General features: G+C 38.1%; 1 protein-coding gene across 1 annotated transcript in view; it reads left to right on the top strand.

The window, feature by feature from the left end:
• The window catches only part of BICC1 (BicC family RNA binding protein 1), a 57,059-nt gene that overhangs the window by 31,605 nt on the left and 3,952 nt on the right, over positions 1-21,502 (top strand). The window contains exons 3-19 of the mRNA XM_005425563.2: positions 2,252-2,331; positions 3,498-3,656; positions 4,585-4,638; positions 5,459-5,653; positions 6,571-6,822; positions 8,010-8,141; positions 9,044-9,230; positions 10,635-10,793; positions 11,158-11,354; positions 11,645-11,786; positions 12,846-13,002; positions 14,750-14,915; positions 16,126-16,165; positions 16,830-16,984; positions 18,676-18,829; positions 20,751-20,911; positions 21,345-21,444. Of these exons, the coding sequence (XP_005425620.1) occupies positions 2,252-2,331; positions 3,498-3,656; positions 4,585-4,638; positions 5,459-5,653; positions 6,571-6,822; positions 8,010-8,141; positions 9,044-9,230; positions 10,635-10,793; positions 11,158-11,354; positions 11,645-11,786; positions 12,846-13,002; positions 14,750-14,915; positions 16,126-16,165; positions 16,830-16,984; positions 18,676-18,829; positions 20,751-20,911; positions 21,345-21,444 (2,490 nt within the window). The remainder of the gene's footprint in view (positions 1-2,251; positions 2,332-3,497; positions 3,657-4,584; positions 4,639-5,458; positions 5,654-6,570; positions 6,823-8,009; positions 8,142-9,043; positions 9,231-10,634; positions 10,794-11,157; positions 11,355-11,644; positions 11,787-12,845; positions 13,003-14,749; positions 14,916-16,125; positions 16,166-16,829; positions 16,985-18,675; positions 18,830-20,750; positions 20,912-21,344; positions 21,445-21,502) is intronic.

Below are 21,502 nucleotides of genomic sequence, written 5' to 3'. Positions count from 1 at the left end.
TGGAAGATCTAATTTCTTTGACTTATACTGATGTGCTTCATATCCATTTCCAACCACTGTGTCCTTGAGAAGTAGTCAATTAAGGAGAGGGTACTTAAGACCAATTTTAAAAGATTTCGTAGCACATTTTAGAGTTGTCACTGGCATCAGTGGAGTCTTTTTTGCTTTGTGGGTTCTTCTTTGGTTTTGTTTTTAAACTGAGCAATTGAGCTTTTTTTTCATCTTAAAAAAACCAAATGTAGAAATACAGGATGTTTGGCTGAAGCTGTCAGTATCAACAGAAAAGTCTCCAACTGAGATGAGAAATGGAAAAAATAGGTATTCTAAACTGTATTTTCACTCATGAGTGAGCAAATAATATTATGAAATGATAGTAATCTCCTTTGGTACTAATAGGATGCCAGGCTTGATTTCAGGTAATTTTCCTACATATAATAAAACGTGTATTTAAATACAATGCTTACAAATCTGTGAAAATCAGCTCCCCAGTGGTGGTAATGGTCTGGGCTTGTGTTTTTCCTGGTTGCATATGAAGAGCGCTTGGAGCACTGACAGTGTGCTAGAATCTGCTTCTGGGAATTTCTGACTGCAACATCCACTTCAAATATCATTCACAGCTTAAATGCATTACAGCCACATGGCTTCCTGACAACTTTAAAAAGAAAAGAAAATTTGCCCTTAAGACTGTTTAGTTGGGGTTTTGTTTGACTTTGCTCCATTGTGAAAGGCTGAAGCAGCAGATTTTTGAAGCCTCTGTAAGTCCTGTGTGCGTACCATGTTTTTGTGACTACAGTTTTTCCATTTTAAAAAATAAAATAGATCTGTTTCTCAGAACTCAAAATGCTGCATTTTTCTTGACTTTCATGAAACTTGGCAGTGAATCCTGTGTTCCTTCAGTGTTTTTGCATCCCCAGCTGAATGTGCTCAGAACTTCTCAGTGGTAAAGACTAGAGGCTTATTTTTACTGTTGGAATGAAAAGAGTATCCAGGCATGACTTAGAGTTTCAATTTTCAATTGAATAGAACAGGTTTACAGCCTAAAGTTGTATTATTTCGCATTTCTTTAGCAGGGAAGTGATTTTAATCATTCAGATGACAGGAAAGGCAGATCTGTTGTGTTACAGCTGTTTTCTCCTGCCATTGAGAATATATTTATTTTTATATTCCCTAAGATGTATGTATTTGCCTAGCATAATGAATTACATTAATTCAAGAGTCAGAAGAGGGTAGAGAATTTTTGTTTTAAGAGCAGTTCATTGTAATACAAGAGAAAAAGGCACTGCAGAAGGGCAGAGGGCTCAAGAGCAGGGGCAAGAGGCATCACCTGCAATATCATACCCTTGTTTCTAGCACACAGAAATGTGGGTGGGAGTTGGGCATTTCTTGGTTTGCTGTAACTGAACTTACATTTAATGTTTTGATGGTAATTTTGCACTGTGGCACTTTGTGCTCCTGGACACCAGATGGTGCTGCTAAACTGGCTGATGTGTCGTTTTCACACTTGCAGTAATTGGTACTTGATTTAATTCCAAAGTTGGATCTGTACTCTCTGACCAAGTGTATATTATGGGATGCAGAACTGCACCTGATCGCTCAGCCCAACACCTTGTGTTGTTTAAGGGCAATGCTCTGAAAATTATCGTGTAAACCAAGTGGGCTGTAGAAAGAATATTTTAGATCTCACTGGGCAAAACCCACCATAAGCTGGTGTTCCTGCTAATTTATGTACTTGAATTTCAGCAATTTGCTTTAATGAAGTGTCATTTATATTTCATTTGATAACTGCAGTCAGAAAACTTTGGCTGGAGACACCTTTAGTGCCAGGTTAAAACTGCAAAGAATATTTGTAGAGACTAATTAAATATATCAAAGTGATGATAAGGGAGGGTTTGAGTTTGGTGGACTGCCAAAAGCTTTGAGTTGTCTGTTGTTGCTTTTGGTTTGAGAGAATATGGTGGCTTAGCTATGTAATTGCATTGCAGACAATATTTATGATACTGTCATATACATTTGGAATTTGATTTCTATTTATTTTAAGTTGGTTCTTGTGTTTAATAAATTCATTTGATAATCCTAATTGTGGGGCTGAAGGGATGGAATAAGACATTTTGGCCTTCAGCTGAATCCCAAAGGCTGGTGGTATGGTTTATCAGTGGATTATAAATAATGGGCTCAAATTTATTTGAGCGGTGAGGAAATGTTTTTATAGATATTGTACTGTATTTTTCTTACAAGCTTATTTCTTTTATAGATCCCCATATTAAAGTTTCTGGAAAAAAAGAAAACGTTAAGGAAGCAAAAGAGAAAATCATGTCTGTCTTGGACACAAAAGTAAGAAAACTTTCTTAGAATGACACCTTAGCCCCTAATTTTGTGGTGACATTGATCTCTTTAATAGGCACATTTCAAGAGAAGGTATTTATGGAAGCTCTGAAGCAAAGTCTCCAATAAATGCCTTGCAGATGTCGATATTGGTGTATTCCCACATATTTAAACATTTTGAGAGAAAAATACTTGCTTGAAGCAGCTTTTCCATTATATAGAAATATTTCCTGCCATATGGCTAAAGGCATAAGTGATTTGTTCACTGAATTGGGGTTTTACTTCAAAATCTGAAATACAGCTTCACTGCAAGCAATAGATTATGCAGCCACTTCAGAGAACCTAAAATTTTGTTTCTGTTTGAAATTTGATTTTAGGAGCATTTATGCTGTTTTATGTCTAACAGTTACTCTGTTCTTACACTCTGAAACATCAGGACCAGAATTTCTAAAACATCTAGATTTTGGCTGGGGTCTCTTCTGTTCATCAGATATTATTTTCATTCAGCAGCAGCTCTTTGGGGCAGTGTGTATGGCTCCTGTGTACTTGTATGGCACCTTCCTGGCTCTCTGAGCAGATTGCCAAGAGGAGCACTCGAGTGATAAGCACCACTTTTTAAATAACTATTAACAACATTATTGTGAGCTGTTGACAATAGAGATTTTAAGAATAGCTGTAGGCAGTGTTTGTGTGTTTTAAAAATTCATGTACCAAAAAAAAACCAAAACTGTTTAAGGAAGAAAAAACAGTTACTTGGTCCTGTGGCTTTGATTTGCAAAGTCTTCATAATGTATTCCTTTCAGATCAAATAGGGGTGTGTGACTTCAGTTGAAAGAACATGGAATTAAAAGGAATCAGAATAAATTGCAAAAGGACATTTAAGTCACAATTGATGAAAGTTCAAGGGTATTTTAAAAGCATTAGTTGTTTTTGAAGATGTATCTTTGGAGTATTTTTTATCTCCACTATTTATTTCCTCACTAGAAAGTAAACAAGACCAAATTAACATCCAACTGATTCCTATTAAAAACATCATCCTTGAGTATAAGTTAAGTAATAGCAAAAATACTTTGGAAATACAATTTTGATGTCATTCTTGAAGTTATATACTCTTAAAAACTCAAATACTGGGGTTCTGCTGTGACCAAGTCAAACTGTGGCTGCTTGATTTCCAGAGCAATCGGGTAACCTTGAAGATGGATGTTTCACATACAGAACATTCTCATGTGATAGGTAAAGGTGGCAATAATATTAAAAAAGTGATGGAGGAAACGGGATGCCATATCCATTTTCCAGACTCAAATAGGAACAATCAAGCAGAGAAAAGCAACCAAGTAAGTGTTGTTTAATACTGAGCTCGTTTGTGCTGTAATTCCTGAAGTATAAAACATTTCTAAACTTCTCTCATCAGTATGGGTTTTTTGGGGATGGTGTGTTCATATTCAGGGAAAAAGATTTTTGGTTTTTACACTGTGTGGAAAGTACAGAGCTTCCTAAGTGAGCAAATCTTTAAAAACAGATGGAAACAATTTGTGATGGCTCATGAATCATTTTAATTTTTTTAAGCTAAAATTACTTTGCACATACAGAAGTCAGCAACTTAGTGTGAATGGTAGAGAAGTGGTATGAAAAAATCTGCTTTTGTAATTTTTTTTCCCTGTTCAACACAATGACTTATTCAGCATATTGATTGATTTTTTGGTGCTTTTTGCTTATGGTGTAACTTTGTTGAAGACTAAACTTAGCAAATAGCCAGCAGAAATGAATGTCCTATTGTAAGAGTTCAAATTCATTAGAATAAATCATTGAGCCTGAATTGTTCATCTTTTCTAGTGCTAATATTGGTGGAATGTTTACTTTCAAGTCTCTCATCCTTGTACTTAGAATTCCCACTTGTGCATCCTAATGGCTGCCAAGCAAAATGCAGTAATTTCAAAACATTCTAGAAAATCTACTGTTGTCTGAATATTAGCATTGAGCCTATGTATACAGTAGTAATTTCATTATTTAACCTAAACCACTATATTTTTTGATGTATCCTTTTTTTTCTAGTTGCTCAAATATATATAACCTAAGATGCTGAAACTTTTTTTTTAATATTGGCTATAGTTCTCAGCTAGTGTTTAGAGAACAATTAGGATGTCAGCAAGTGTGAAATGTGTTGATTTTTTTTTCTTAAAGGAGAGCACAGCTATCTGAATAACTTCTCCATGCCTCCCTTGAAAATATGATCCAATGTTTTTCACATTCTTGCTCTTCCAGGTGTCTATTGCAGGACAGCCAGCTGGAGTGGAGTCTGCAAGAGTCAGAATTCGGGTAATGCTCTAGCTCAGTGTAGTGTACCCCTAAAAACACCTGCCAGGGGGAAAAATGCTTAGTTTTGACAACTCTAGTTTTGAGAACCCTTGTCTGCCTCTGTCTGGTGACAGCAGAAGTGTAGGAACAAATGTGAGTATCCATATGAGAAATCTGCCAAGGATATTATAACAGTGATTCACATTCTGGCTGAATTTTTAATTGGCCCAAAGTGGGTCTTGAACACGAAGTCTACACTCAAAGCAAGATGTAAATTAATTCCATACTGTGTAGAAAATTATATCTTAACTTACCTACCACAGATGGCCTGTGGAAGCTCAGGCATCCTGTGTGAATCTGACTTGGGAAAGGCAATTTCTGCTTCTCACATTTTAACCATTTTTATGTATAATTTGTGTAAATAATTCAGTGTCATTCTCCACTTGTAGCTAGTTTCTATCTTTTCCTTATAGTTTCAAGTCTTATGTGTATTTTGGCATGGATAATGAAAAATCAAATAAATTACCAGAAGCTTACAGCAATTTTTGAGCCAGATGTGTCACACAACCTTATTCCACATGCTCCTGCTATTTTGGAGAAAAAAAAATCAACCAAACAAAATTCAAAAAAGCCTCTGCAAAAAAAAACCTGCTCTAGTATTCCTGGAAAAAAGAGGTGCCTTTTTCCAAGTGACAGTATATTTTTATCCATGAGCTCTGGGCAGAGGATGTGTTTTGTCAGTTAAATCACCACTGACCAGTACATCATGACTGAGGAATAAAATTGTTGTAGTCTGAGTATGGATCTGGTTTTCAATATCTCCTCTTCATTGCTGTTGTAGGAGCTGCTTCCATTGGTACTCATGTTTGAATTGCCTATTGCTGGAATTCTCCAACCCATCCCAGATCCTAATTCTCCAACCATTCAGCACGTGTGTCAGACATACAACATTTCAGTTTCCTTCAAACAACGCTCTCGAATGTATGGTGCTACAGTCATTGTCAGAGGGTCACAAAACAACACTAGTGCTGTGAAGGTAATCTCTGCTCCTAAGAGGGTTTCTGAATGTCATATATTTATAACATATGTGTCTAAGATGGTATATCTTGCCTCATCAGCACATGTTATTGTATAATTGCTTGCTAGCCCTGAGGGTCTGAGTTTTTCCTATACTTAACTTATACAGGTGAAATGTAAAAATGCATAGAAAATAGTTGTAAGTTTAGAAGTTAGCATTGTTGGTGGTGAGGTTTTAATCCAGTGTTCACCTCCTGCACACTTGCTCAGGTTTTCAGCAATTCTGGAATACGTGCTGGTCTTACCCATCTTTTAATTCAAAAACAATGCAAACAAAAACCACAAAATACATTTCCCACCTCAAATTGTTCGTGCTGAGCTCTTCTCAACAAGCAAACAAATATATAACCTTGAGAGCTGCCCAATCAGTCAATAAAACTGAATCCAGCACTTGGAGGTGTGAATTTGACAGCCAAGGCAAGGAGCTGCCAGGAGCCTGTTCATCTTAATAAAGTAAAAAAGTGTTCTTGGTAGGAACTGGCAGTAGGAGAGATTGATACAGTCCCAGATGGGTGGATCTCAAGCCAGTAAGAACATCTGAGCCCACCATCGAGAGGAAAGTTTTGCAAGTGTACCTACCCAGACAAATCTCTGTTGACTTTCTGACTGCCTTTGTGGCCACAAAAGGCCTGTTGGGACCAATCCATGTGGCATTGTCTTACTGCCTGTTACAGAGTGGCAATTAAATGCTGCATTTGGCCATAAAATGGAAGTAGTGGGCAGAGTTTTGTTACCTTTAACAAATCGATCGTGGTTTTAAATCAACAGCGTTTTCTTATTTGCCTATGGAGTGCATGACAAAAAAGAAAGCAGTCTGAGTTGTCCTTTTGTGTGTCTGTGAGCCCTGTTTCACTGGTTTCTCCCATTTCCCCCCAGGAAGGAACAGCCATGCTCTTGGAACACCTGGCTGGGAGCCTGGCCTCTGCAATCCCTGTGAGCACGCAGCTGGACATCGCAGCGCAGCATCATCTCTTTATGATGGGCCGCAACGGCAGCAACATCAAACATATCATGCAGAGGACTGGTGCTCAGATCCACTTCCCTGACCCCAGTAACCCACAGAAGAAATCCACTGTCTACCTCCAGGGCACAATTGAGTCTGTCTGTCTTGCCAGGCAATATCTCATGGTAAATACTTCCAGTGAGGCTTGTGTGAAAAAATTGCCAGATCGTAGAAAATATGCTTGCTCTGCATGTGTTTACAGGTCACATGTAAATTAGCCTTAGAGAGGAATGAATGCTGTTACACTGCAAACAGCTGATACAATTTTTGTCAGGCTTTTGTCAGTGTTTGTAGTTATTGAAGATATTTGTAATCTCTGGTAACATGACTTGAAAAATAACCTTTTTAATATAAATCCGACATAAGTAATTTAAATTTACAACAATATGCCTCTGAGTAGAGGCAGTTTTCTGAAATATTCTGTGGGTGTTGGGTGATGCGTTGTGTTTTATTTTGCCAACCTGTCTTTTCTATGTTTGTCAGGTAATTAGGTTTCTTGTGAGGGAAATGTCAGGAATTCCTTAGTTCCCATGTAGGCAAGTGTTCAATGAAATTGGGAAACCATAGGAAATAATTACTTGTTTTGATGTCTTACATTCTTTATTGTACCACAGCCACAATTCTATAAGGCCTTTTATAAACATAGCTCTGGTGGTGAATATCATTATTTGTGGAGATTTTTGTTATATTGGTCTTTACGCTTCACAGCAGCCTTTAGCCATTATTTTAGTACTAAAGTATGTACACATTTTTCATATATGTGAATATTGAGGGACAAAATGTGTGAGGACTGGACCATTCAGTTTTTGGGGTTTTTACTCTAACTTTAGTATTTCAAGTGTGTAACAGATGTTATCCATATCACTAGAAAATATTTATGTAGCTGATCTAGAATGGAGAAGAGAAAAGTAAAAGTTAAGACTTAGGCAATGCCGAATTAGAGATTTTTTTACAAGTGTTTTTCCTTATTTCATACAGTTTAACAGGAGGCTTTTAGTATGGGTGTCCTGCCATCATTTCCAGACAAGACTGTGCCGATTGGAATGTCAAATATTGAGTGAATCATTTCACCCTTGTGCTACCAATCTCTTTGTTCAGAGTCCTGGGACAGGAAGATACACCTGTATTCTTGCATACAAGGAAATGGCTTTCCCTAAAATGTCATCTTTGCTATTTTTTCTGAACTTACAGAAATTTCCTTACATCATGGTGTATAAATGTTACAATGTCTGTAGTTCAGTTTATTGCTACCATTTTTATGGGCAAATGTCCAGTTAAGAGTGCTAGGAATTTTTTGTGCCTTCCTTTTCAGGGTTGCCTTCCCCTTGTGCTCATGTTTGATATGAAGGAAGAAATTGAAGTAGAACCACAGTTTATAACACAGCTAATGGAGCAGTTAGATGTCTTCATAAGCATTAAGCCTAAGCCAAAACAACCAAGCAAGGTTTGTGCAAAGCTAATATTTTCCTTTTAGACTTTCATGGCAAAGTTTTCCAGCTGATGAGTTGATGTGTGCTCTTTCCCCCCAGTTTAACAGATCATAAACTTGTGAAAGTCGTTTGTATTTTCTACTTGAAATACCAGTTTAAATGATGCAGCAGCTCTGCTTTGGGGTGATTTGACTTTCATTAAATGCTTAATAATAAAGAAATTAGCTTTTGTATAGAATACATTGATAAAGTAGGAGGTGTTTATTGTAAAATATTAGGCCAGTGTAGATAGGGGACTCTGTGTTGTATAAAATGCCAAAGCAGACAAAAGTTCTAAAATTTTAAATGATCATTCCATTGTGTCAGTATGTGAGCTTCCCTGTGTAGGGATATATTTAATCAATACAAAGAAACATCCTGTAGAAAATGTACAAGAAGCAATTGGGTTTTGTAATTTAATTTTCCAGAAACTTATTACCTTATTCTCAGAGAGCTATGAATTTAATGGGTAAATTTAAATGAACAGTTGGGGTTTTGTCCACTTCAAGGTGGACAAAAAGTGAAAGGTAAAAGAGAAGATATTAATTATTGATTCAGTTATCTCGCTCTTGAGGTGCTTAACACTTGGTCTACCAGGTAGCACCAAGGTACTATAGTAATTAATTTTCTTAGAGAGGTGTTCCATCATTCTCATTGCAAATCCTTGTGGAATCCTTAGTCTTGCTCTCCTGAACTTCACACCCCTGAATTTAAATAGTTGCTAATGGATGTTAGCTCATGCTCTCTCGCGCTGCTGTGGTTGTGGTAGCTGTGCAAGGGTATGAGGAAGAATCATTTGTGTTGCAATCTGTGTTATGGAGCAGTGTTACTCACTGGTTTTCTTTTTTTTTGTTGTTGTTGTTTTCTTTCCCTGCAGTCTGTGATTGTAAAAAGTGTTGAACGAAATGCCTTAAATATGTACGAGGCACGGAAATGTCTCTTGGGACTTGAAAGTAGCGGAGTCACCGTAGTATCAAATCCCTCTACTGTCTCCTGCCCTGTTGGTCTGTCTTGTCCTGGTTTGGATATTTTGTCCTCAGCAGGACTAGGACTCACTGGGCTTGGTATGCATTCATTATATTTATATTTTCTTTAATATAGTTTTGTTTTAAACTTAATTCACTTGTACTAGAAAAAAATTATCAGAGGTGTGTTTTGCGTAAGGAATCGTGTTCAAGTGTCAGAGAATTACAGCAGCCTCTAGCCTCTCAAGGGCTTGTTGTTATAAAACTTCTCCAAGGCTTTTGTAATCAGGGGTGGGACTCATCCCTGTAGAAAAATCTCTGGAAGTGTGCAAACCACTCAGCTGAAAGGGAGGCAAATACAGGTGAGGCAGGGCATGGCTTTTACCGCTGCTTTGGCTCTGTGATGTCCCAGGCTGTCCTGAATTTGGGTGGGGGCTTAAGCCTGGCAACACTGCTGGAAAGGTAACATAGCAAACACCACATTTCAGGTCAGTATCTCACTGTAATGGAGGGTCCATGTGCTTCTTTCTAGTAGGATATTTAGGACAAAAATGAGTTACCAATTTAGCTTAATTTTATAGAAGCAGTTCATAGTCCAGACTGAAGTTGCCATTTTATTTTCAAGCTCTGCAAATATATTTGTATCAGAAATGTATAGATAGAGTTTCTAGGACCTGTGTCAAGATTTGTCACTAGATTCTTCTGGGACTACGTGAATTTTCTGAGTTCTCATGTAACCAGCACTGTCCCTTGTGACCTGCCATGCAGGAGTGCTGTGCAGTTCCATCTCACATGCTTCCCTTGGATCACCCAGTAGAAAGTGTTTCTGCCATTTGACTGTGATTTTTAATGCTGCTTCTGTGACTGTTCTTGTCATGCTGCACTTTGCAGGTTTGGGGCTTTTACCTTTTCAGTGTGTAGTGCTGAACTGCTTTGTGAATGCTTTTACATGAAGAGTTGGTTTGGGGGAATGTTTTGGGAGTCATCAATGCATTTGGGGGCTCATTTGCAGCCTGTATTGAAGATGCAAAAAGAAATTGAATAGTTGTTAGTGTGCAAGTAGTGGTTGATTCTCACAGGAGCTTCCGAGCAAAAGGTTATTGTGTGAAATGAAAGTGAGGCGGTGCAGTACAGTTCCTTTCTCGTCTCTGTGATGCTGCTTTGAAACAAACCATCAGAAGCAACAGAGGGAATACAAAGGGATGCCGGGGCTGAGAAGCAGCCAGTGCAGACTCTGTTATGACAAGAGTTAGGGTCCAGTAGAATGACATAAAAGATGCTCCAATTCTTCTTGGATATATGATGCCCAGTTTAAGAACAGGAATTCTTAATGTGTTCTTAATGTGCACCAAATGAGCAGCAGGTTTAATGTTAAAATTGGTTGGTGAAATACAGGCTGGTGCAAATTAGCAGGGGAGGTTGTTTCTCTTCAATTGGTACTTGTGTGATAAATGCTTTCCTGTAAGTCCAAACTAAATATTCATCTTGCATAATATTTTGCAGGCCTTTTAGGTCCAACAGCCCTGTCAGTCAACACCTCAACTACTCCAAACTCTCTGTTGAATGCCCTTAATAGCTCTGTGAGCCCTCTGCAGAGTCCAAGTTCAGGCACGCCCAGTCCCACACTGTGGGCAACATCTCTCGCTAACACAAACACCACAGGTCAGTGGAAGTTTAATGGGAATTAAATGAACTGTGCAACATCAAGTTATTAGAATTGCAGTTGAAAAGTTGAGATTAATTAATTATTTGGAACCTGAACTCCTACACTTACCTTGGCACGGATGAATAAATATGCAAATATAAGGTTATAACCTAATATGCTGTCACAGGCAGTGTTTCCATCTGTTTTATGTAGAAAGCAAAGTTAACCTGCCCAGATAAAGCATTATGGTTTTGGCATACAATTCTAATGGCAACTTTTTAGTAAAGTATAATAGATACATAAAAATTTAGCTAAAATAGTGTAATGGCTGAGGAAGTTTAATTAGACACTTAATCAGAACATAACCAAACTTTATTACAGGTTTTTCTGCTATTCCACACCTAATGATACCATCTACTGCCCAAGCAACCTTAACTAGTATTCTGCTGTCTGGAGTGCCTAATTATGGTCAAAACACTCCATCTCCACCACCAGGCTTGACTCCTGTTGAAGTCCATGTTAATGGCATGCAATCAGAAAGTAAAAAAGGTTCACCTTCTTTAAATGGCCATGTAAAGGTAAGTGATACTACACTGGTGAATCTGCTTTCTTTGTCCTAGACCTCTACTAAGAAAAGCTGAAAGAGAAAACTAGCTATATTAGTAGATTTATAAAGCTTCTAAGTTTAAAAACACACAGCAATGTTTTTGAATGTGACTTAAAGATTGAGAAGTAGAACATTCAAACATACTGTTCTGCTGTACCAGGAATGATTTTCTCATTCTCCTGCACAAATAGAAAGGGGAAATGTTTTCAATATTTCCTGAAGCATAAAAATCACTTTAGTGATTTCTGAAAATCTTTTCAGGCCTCAAATATCAAGTATGCTGCACTGTCTGCCACATCGCTGGGAGAAAACGTGTTGAGCACAAACCACAGTGATGGAGTAAGGCAAACAAGTGCTCATGGTGCCTCAGAACAAGTGGCTGCTAAGGCAAATAGTGAAGAAGGTGAGATTTTGACGCTGTATTCCTTTGTCTGGTAGTGTTTGTGCAGTCTGTGTACAGCTCACGATACAAAAATGTAACAATATTCTCTCTGAATTGGTTTTGCAACCATGTTTAAGAAAAATATTCCTGCATGTCCCGGATTGATTGTAAAGGAAAGTAAATAGAACCTGTAGTAACTGAGCTGTTGATAGAAACACCTTAAATCAACATCAATGTACTTGCAACATTTTACGTATTCCTTAGGAGCAAAGGGAGATAACCTATGAGGATTTCAGTGTTTTTTACAGCACCTTAACTAAACTCTGCTGGTTTAAATGATGTCTTATTTTTTGCTTTTTCACAAAAGGAAATAATGTTACTGAGAAAGTTTTTTGCAGAAAATTGTGTAGCTCTAACCTAGATGACACTGGGAAACAATTTTGTGTGTTTTGCAGCAGCATTTCAGTTATGCTGTCCTTTAGAAGCTAAAGTACTTAACTGTCCCCATCATTCTTGGAGGGGGGAAAAGCCTGCTCCACTTCAACTTGAGCAAATATCTGTAAAAACCTTGTTTTCCTTGTCAATACTGATCAAGGAGATCATCTCTTATTTGGGGTCATGGTCATTTGAAATGCTGATTTGAATAAAAGGTACATTGCCAGTTTAGGGTGAGAAATATTTCTAAAAACATGTTCTGAAGATATTTGAACATAAAGTGGGGGGAGCTCTTATTCCAGCAGAAGTTACCTGAGCACCTGGCAAAATTATTAAAATTGGGTATAAAATCAGATTTCTTCAGAATACTCAGTCACTTTGAATTGTCAGTCTTCACATTTATTATTAATCAATATTATTTAAAATAAATACTTTAAGAAAGAAAATACTTAGTGTGGCTACTGTATATGTGAATACTGACACCTTTTTTGTGCATTTGAACTTTTACATCTTGACTGTTTAACCTTGACCTGAATACAGTCCTGTAATGAGGAAGAGGAGGTTTTCTCCCATAGTTCATTCCCCCAGAGAGCTCCCTGGAGCACAGCAGGGTGGTTGTTGAAGTCTCCTTTCTTGGCCTGGTAGGATGCAATGATGCTTTTGTGGAGGTGGGCATGCCTCGGAGTCCGTCGCACTCAGCGAACACCAGTGACCTGAAGCAGATGATGAGCTCTTCCAAGCAGGCCTGTGCCAAGAGACAAACGGTGGAATTACTGCAAGGCACCAAAAACTCCCACTTACAGTAAGCTGAGTGTATAAACACAGATCACGGGAACTTCCACAACATAGAATTACTTCACATGTTTTTGTACACAGAAGAGGTGGTTCAGTCATAAGATATTCAAAGAGTTGATTTCATTTGGCCTTGATTTTCCATCACTTTAGATGTTAATATTGCCCCCTGTTTGTCTGGTAACTGCAGACTTTGAATGCCTTTTGTTCATCCTGTTTGACTTTGGGTTCAAAAATGTCTTTCCTCTTCCACAAAAGAGTGGAGGATCCTTGTCAGAGGAACTTTCATTACCTGTTTCTAAAGTATGGGCTTTTGCTTCTTTATTGATTACTTAGAGAATTTCTGACAGCTTTTTCCTTCTGTGTGTACATGAGGCTGTTTTCCTCTTAGGAAAGCTGTGTACAGGGCATAGCAGCATGTTCTCAGACACTTGTCTCAGTGCTGATTTTGGTTGGGTTGTCTCTTTCATGACCCAGCAGTGGGAAAGGCTTGTTTGAGTCATAATACATCTTGGCAACACAGGTTTTGTTCTCAATGCAGTGTTTTTGTCCAATGTACTCATGTTCTCGCTGTTTGTTTGGGAACTATTTATCACCACTCTTTTGAGACACGTATTTTCTTTTGCTTCATTTATTTACACTGTCAGGGCTATGATATGTATTTAATTCTGCTTTCACAGTTTAAAAATCTGAGGAATCCTGCTAACCAAATTTGGTTGTTTGTGTGTCTTGTTCTTTTTGTTGAGGACATAGTGCTCACAGTTTCCTTGGGGATAGTAACTTACAGCTTCTAAAACATGATCACTTTTTCATTGTATTTGTGGGGTGCCCCTGTGGCAGGGAGGAATGATGAATTTGACTCCATGTTCTTGGAAGGTTAATTTATTATTTTATGTTACTGTATTATACTAAAGAATGCTATACGAAAGAATACAAGAAGGATATTTACAGAAGGCTAAAAAGATAATAATGAAAACTCCTGACTCTTTCCAGAGTCCTGACACAGCTTGGCTCCAATTGGCCAATGAGTGAAAACAACTCACAGCAGAAACCAATGAAACAATCATCTGTGGGTAAACAATCTCCAAACACATTCCAAAGGAGAAAAACACAGGAGAAGCAAATCAGATAATTATTGTTTTCCTTTTTTCTGAGTCTTTTCAGCTTCCCAGGAGAAAAATCCTGGGCAAAGGGATTTTTCCAGAAAATGTGAATGCCACACTTTTAAATTAGAGTTTATACTGTTCTAGAGTAGCCCTAAAATGTGGCTGAGTTTAGGAAAAAAAAAAAAAACTGCACCAAGGGGTAATGCAGGCATGAAGGACTGCAGTTATTGAAGCTGTGAAAGCAAGCAGAGCCTATGTCAACTTTCTTAGTCCCTATTATGCAATCTCCTTTTATCTTACAACAATGAACCTGTTAGAACTGCTGGCCTGAGCAAGGCTAAACAGGAAATCACACTGTGTGGGATTGAATGCAATAACTCCAGATTCCAGACAGCTCAAAACTGAATCTATATGCTCTGCCTTGTATTTGGTAATACAGGAAGGAGAAACACTTGTTTTCCTTCACTGACAGAAAAAGGCACAGGAGAGCCGACATGTTTGGAAATATTGCTAAAAACGCTGAGATGTTTGTGTACAGACACATCTCAAACTTGGCTGCCGGGCTTCTCAGGGTGAAGCTGAGTGAGCAGAGCTGCACTGAGGTGGCCCCAGCCCGAGGTGTCCCGAGCTAACGGTGTGTTTGTCCCGCAGCACCACGGACAGGCTGCTGGCCGAGGCCGAGCTGGGCGCCCCCGAGAGCCCCGTGGCTGACAAGAAGCCCCCGGGCAGCGAGCGGGCGGCCGAGCGAGCGGCAGCCGCCCAGCAGAACTCAGAGAGAGCGCGTCTGGCCCCGCAGCCCTCCTTTGTCAACATGCAGGTAGGTCCCCTGGATGAAGCCAAGGAGGTGCAAATCTTGGTAACTGCAGAGTGAAGGTACTGTAAAATGCAGAGGTGGCTAGCCCTGGAGGCTGAATTGTCATTACCAGTTCAGTAAAAGCATTCACAGCCAAGGCATCAAGTGTTTCACTGAGTGGGTTGTCAATGAAAAGTCTTGAAAACAGAGAAGCTTCTGTTGAGTAAGAAAAATTTAAGCACAGAAGAATGTGTGGCTGTGTTTGTCTCCACAAGCATCACTTGCCTGTTAGAAATCTTACATTGTCGTTTGGAGAAAATTATAGCTAGGAAGTACATATTACAGCTTTTCGTATGCAGTGGCAGCTCAGTTAATTACAGCCTACAAATATAAACTACTGCCATGTTACTGCAAGTCTTCCCAAAGAGGGAGGACACCCCTTTGACTGTTTGTCAGGAAGCAGTAACAGGGTTATTTTCAGAGTAGATCTGTTGAAGTGTGGGCATAACCAGACTGTATGGAGTAGTGGAACAAGAGGCAGACTAGTGTTTTGGAGCCCTTTTCTTCAGTTATTCCTCTAGTTACTTTCAGTAGAGAATGCAATACTTCAGGCTAATACAGCATTTTTGTAGTTTTGTGTTTAGATTTCCTAATTTGTAATTCAACAAAGTGTAGGTTGTTTAATCAGGGGTATTTAAACTTCACATCTTCCATGGACATAGATAAAATACAAGCAAAAGTTCTTTAAATTCTCTCAAAACCTGCGTTCTTTTCCTTTCACAAGATGAGTGCATGGAGGAGAACCAAACCTGAAAGATTCTTGAAAATAACTGTGGTGCCCAGATTTGCCAAGATATATTATCTTTTTTGTACTGCTAAGGAATGTTTTAAATGCTAAGAACAGATAGTTAGGGAAGAGAAACTATGCTTGAAACATATCTTATTTTAAAAAATTGAAGACAAAAATTCTTCCTAAGCTGTTTGTAAATACTGCTGCAGTCTCACTCATATGGAAATCAGATAGTTATTAAAAATCTTTATCTATGTTTGAGTGAATACTTTAAGTAACTAAGGCTTTAACTAGGCTACCATGAAACTATTGTGCAGTATTTCAGGTTTCTCCTAGATGTATTCCCTGGCCACTTTGAAAGGCTTTGTTTTCACAGAGATGTGTACAGGAGTGACATTTAGTTAGAATTGCAATTAAATTATCTTCTGCATGTTTAATTTTTAGGCATTTGACTATGAACAGAAGAAACTACTAGCAACCAAAGGTATGTGGATAAACAGTGACTTCTGAAAAGTTTGTTAGCACATGGATGAAATGATTTCCTGAAGTTTCGGTTTTGTAATCTGATTTTTAATAAAATCTGAAAGTAATAGTGAAACATTTGTATGTTAGCTTTATGTTCCAAAAAATTTCTTAATACCAACCTCGTATAAAATATAAGCAGCTTGCAGATGGGATGTGTAGGTACATCCATGTGCAAGTGATCAATATGGTTTTTAGAGAGCTTATTTCTCTAACACTTGACTTTATTTGGATGCAAGTTAAACTTTAAGGTGTTTGCCATATCAGCTAAATGGCCTCTTATTTCAGGGATAAATTAAGTTGTAAAATTGGTAAGGGTCTTAACCATATATTTGACCCGGTTATAAAATAAACCAAATTACCTGTCCACCAAAAGAAAAACAGAAGGTCCTCTCTTTGAAACAGATGTGATTTTTTTGGCTTCCATGCAGTCCTGTGGGATTTAACTATCTTCTGGCAGAGTAGATTGCTTTAAGGAAGGGTAGGATTAAAGCTATGTAGCAAGTGGAGGTGTTTAGGGTTTGCTGTTTACTGGGCTCAGGCTGTTAGCAAACATCACTTCAGTAATTATCTTCTCAGTACCCTGACTAAGGCTGAGATTTACTGATTTGTCTCTGTATTTTCAGCTATGTTAAAGAAGCCAGTTGTAACAGAAGTGAGAACTCCAACAAATACATGGAGTGGTTTGGGGTTCTCTAAATCAATGCCTGCAGAAACTATCAAGGAACTAAGAAGAGCAAATCATGTATCATACAAGCCTTCCATGACAACCACATATGAGGTATATAAAAGTGTACTGTAATGAAAGTTTACTTTTAGTGAATGATACAGTTGTTTCATTCAACTTCTGTAAAAACAAAGCCTTGCAGACAACTGTTGTAAATATTTTTTTATGGTGAAAAATATTTCTTACGTAAATATTAAGGCATATGGAATACATTCAGCCCAACACACAAAGTTACATTTGTTTCACAGATAAGTCACAGAGCATACATGTCTGCTTCTTAAAATATATTTGTTTAAAGGAGCTTTGAACAACTTACAGGACCAAACATCTCAGTAGTTGCAAACCAGCAATAGGGAATTTGTAACCTAATGAGAACAGAGTATATATGACAGATAAACTATATCATGTGTATCACTGCATGGTGGAGGAGAACAGCAGAACAAGCAGCTCATCTTTCCTTCTGTGGACAGAGCTGGAACAGCTGTCTCTACTTGCACTATTCAGTGGGCTCAGAATTTTCCCAGGCAGAAGGCAGACAGAGTCCAGCACTTCTCTTCAGAGTCCCAGCATAGGAATCTTGCAGGGAATTTGTTCCTTGCTTCTCACAGGCATGCTGAAGTTGTTTTTTTCTGTGCTTCCCTGCTGTAATCCTTTCCATCTTCCATGAAGACACCTTTTTCTCTCTTGCTTGTATGCTTCTTGAAGAAGGGGACTTCATACTTCTCTAGTATATACCTGTCTGTTAATGCAAAAGAAATACTCAGCTGGGATAAAAATGTGCCTTGGTGTTCTGCACTTGGCATATCAACTTCCTGAGCCATTCAGCTACATGTAGTAGACTTGGCTACACAAGATGCAGTAGTAACTAGGGGAAAGAAAAAACTGCAACCAAAATCTGCAATTTTCTTTTGCATACTTTCTTGTCTTGGTTGAGCTGGGGTGGGATTTTCCCCCAGGCCTTAATGTCTAAAATCTCTAGATAGGTCTGTGATTCTAACCAAGAACAGTGTTTCTTCAAGGGTGCCAGTTTTACTAAATAGCGTAAAAGACTGCCTCCTAAGTGATGCTTTTCAACTGCAATTTGGTACAAGTTTATAGAATTAAATTGTTAATTTCCATAATTTTTAGCTCATGTAAGTATGTGATATCTGTAAGGTTGATTTCTTTTGGTTATGTTCCCATGGAATACTGCTGCCTTGTACTGCTACATTCTGACTCATAGTGATGAGAGTTGATAATAAGTATTTCACAGGTGTATGAAAATCTATTTTAAAAGACTCCAGACAAAACAACTACAAATTCACATGGCATTGCAGAATTGTTATTGTAGTATAGTGTGCAAGACTGTTGTCAAGTAGTGTGTACTTGATGCACTTATCTTCAGATAAATGTTCTGTTACGTTCTCTTCCCTGTGAAGGGATGTAGTCAATAGACTGCTTTGTCTAGAATTTGTGTGGGAATTTGATACCATGGAATGTTTTGGAAACAAACTTGGAAATACCGAGCAATTTATTTTGAATCATGTTCTTTAAATAACTTCTACTTAAAAACTGTAAACTGCACATGTTTTAGGCACACCTGCTGTTTTCGTGTCCGGTTTGCAATTATTTGCCTATTGATCAACTGCCAGAAGAATGTTTGTGAGCGTTAAAAGCTGCTTTTTAAGTGAGCTGCTTCAAAGAAAACATCTGAGTCACAATGAAAGCTCTGTTTTCAGCCCAAATTTTCTTCCTGTGGTTTGCAGGGCTCATCCATGTCTCTGTCCCGGTCCAGCAGTCGGGAGCACCTGGGAAGTGGCAGTGAATCTGATAACTGGAGAGACCGGAACGGCCTTGGACCCACTGCTCACGATTTTGTCTCCTCAATTGGCAGCCCCAAACGGAAACAAAACAAATCAGGTTAATAAGCTCTTATTATCTGCTTAAAAGAAAATAATCATTTTGATACCAGTATTTATTTTGATATGAATGTATCCTGACTTCACAAGGGATTTAAATTACTGTCACCTTGTAATTACTTTTTTTACAAATTGAGAAGTGTAAGCTTGTGTTGCAGTAGCACATGAAATGAACGACACGCACAAGCTGAGATGTTTAAGGTAGAAAAAGGATAGTTTATTTTAGCATTCTAATATTGTTAGACTTTTAAAAGTGACTATGGTTGGAGGATGAAATTGCTACTTCTCCAGCTACACTCATCAAACTAACAGTCTATCAATTTTTTCTTCTTCTAGAAAGAAATGTAAAACAATTATTATTTAATAAAAAATATGTGAAAAACTCCATTGCAAAAATGTAAACATCAGAAAGCATAGAAGAACTTAGAAAAACAAAGCAACAAGCTTTTGTAACATGATAATACAAATAATGGTTGTCTAGGAAAACTTACAAGGGTATTTGTTAAATGCCAGACATCCTTGCTGAAAACTCTTTGCTGTCATGGAGGGGGGTTTTCAAGGTGTACTGAAAGCAGACCTGTAAAAAGGCTTATTTCTAGACCACTCTCATTCTGCTCTCTTGCCAATGCAACAGCAGCCAGGGCTTTATTGGGCTGTTTGCTCACTAGTCAAGTCATAATCCATGCTGAAACTGGATTTTAAAGCATGAGTCTCCTCATGGGGATAAAATTTACAAGAACACTGTGTAGTGACAGGACAAGGGGGAGTGGCTACAAAGAGAGTAGGTTTAGGTCAGATATTCTGAAAAAATTTTCCCTGTGAGGGTGCTGAGGCTCTGGCACAGGGTGCCCATAGAAGCTATGGCTGCCCCTGCATCCCTGGAAGTGTCCAAGGCCAGGCTGGATGGGGCTTGTCTCAACCTGGGATAGTGGAAGGTGTCCCTGCCCATGGCAGGGGGTTGGAATGAGATGATCTTTCAGGTCCCTTCCAACCCAGGCAATTCTATGAAAAGAAGCTTGTCCATGTGTTTGGCATGGCCTAGCATGATTTTAAATACTGATTTCTGTAGATACAGGCTGTATGTTTTGCAATGACTTTTCAAACATTGTTGGAAGTTTAAAAAAATTGAAATTTTACTTTAGTTGAACTCTTAGAAACTTTATTTTTTTAATAAGTTAATATATGCCTTTCTGAGAAAGTCAAAACTGGAGATAGGTAGTATGGACTTAGAATTCTCTATCTGGTTTATGGGGAAATAAGTACTGTGGCTGTTTATACTTTCTGTTGTTGCTTTTTCTTTTAGAAGTGAATAAACCTAAATCCCAAACTCAAAGTACACACATAATAAAATTTGGGCATGGTAAGAAAGGATAGTTCCAATTAGAGAAAATATTCACAGTTTTAAAAAGCATATTAGTTGAGCTGTGAATGGCTGCACATCGTGTTCTAAGTACTTGAAGATCTAAAGAGATGACAACTTTATTTGAAATCAATCTATTGATGTTTTCAACCTAATTGGACAAAAATGGAAGTTCTAGTTTAATTAAAATAATTAAGGATTAAAAATGTGTTTACATATGTGTTAGAAGAAAATTAGAAACACAAATACATTGGCAGTGAAGGACAGTGTTCTATGACAGCTGTAGCTTTCCCAGGAAATAAAATGTGTGGATAAAGGATAAAAGAATCAGTGATGAATTGGATGGACAAAAGTAAGGCTATAGAAAACAAACACCAGAACTTAATTAACAATGAAATTGCTTTATGTTGTTCATTCTCTCAGACCACTGGGAGCCTTTTTTTTTTCCTGAAAAATAAGGATTTAAATACTCTGTAAATGTAATGATCTAGCTGAATACAATGTTGGTGGAAAGCCATGCCCTTCTGTGCTGTGTCTGAAAAGTGCACTTGTTCCCTTCCAGCTGAACACTATCTCAGTAGCAGTAACTACATGGACTGCATTTCCTCGCTGACAGGAAGCAATGGCTGTAGCCTCAACAGTTTGTTCAAGGGATCTGATCTGCCTGAGCTCTTCAGCAAGCTTGGTTTGGGCAAATACACAGATGTATTCCAGCAGCAAGAGGTTGGTGTTCCTTTGAGAGGCACCTTTTTTGTGTTGGTAGGATGTTTTCCAGCACTAGTTCTGCTGTCTCTTCATCAAAAGCCACTTAGAGCTCACTTTGTGACAGGATTTTCCTGAGCTGTTCTTTCAGAGCTGGGTTGTACATCTTACAATCGTGGTAAATACTCAAAACCTCAAGACTCATAAATAAGACTAACTGATTTTCTCTGCTTTTCCTGAACCAGTTACTTTTACATTTCTCCTTTTCTGTCACAAATGGAGCAAATTGAGCAACTATGTGAAGCAGCCATTGAAGAGCCATGATTGCTGCCTACATGAGTAACTGTAAAATGGAGCAGGGGAAAAAATGAAACTGTTCTGAACCACGTTTATTACTTAATACTTTTGTGGAGAGACTTTTTTTGCTTAGTTTTCCTATTTCTTTTTAATCTAGATTGATCTGCAGACATTCCTCACTCTTACTGATCAAGATTTGAAAGAGTTGGGAATTACCACTTTTGGTGCCAGGAGAAAAATGCTGCTTGCAATCTCAGGTAAAAAACTCAGAATACCATGTATTGATTTGTATTCTTCTCACTCAAATTGTGTATT

The sequence above is a fragment of the Geospiza fortis genome, unplaced genomic scaffold, assembly GCF_000277835.1.
Source record: "Geospiza fortis unplaced genomic scaffold, GeoFor_1.0 scaffold92, whole genome shotgun sequence".
Classification (NCBI taxonomy): Eukaryota; Metazoa; Chordata; class Aves; order Passeriformes; family Thraupidae; genus Geospiza; species Geospiza fortis.
This window is presented reverse-complemented; position numbering and strand designations above follow the sequence as displayed.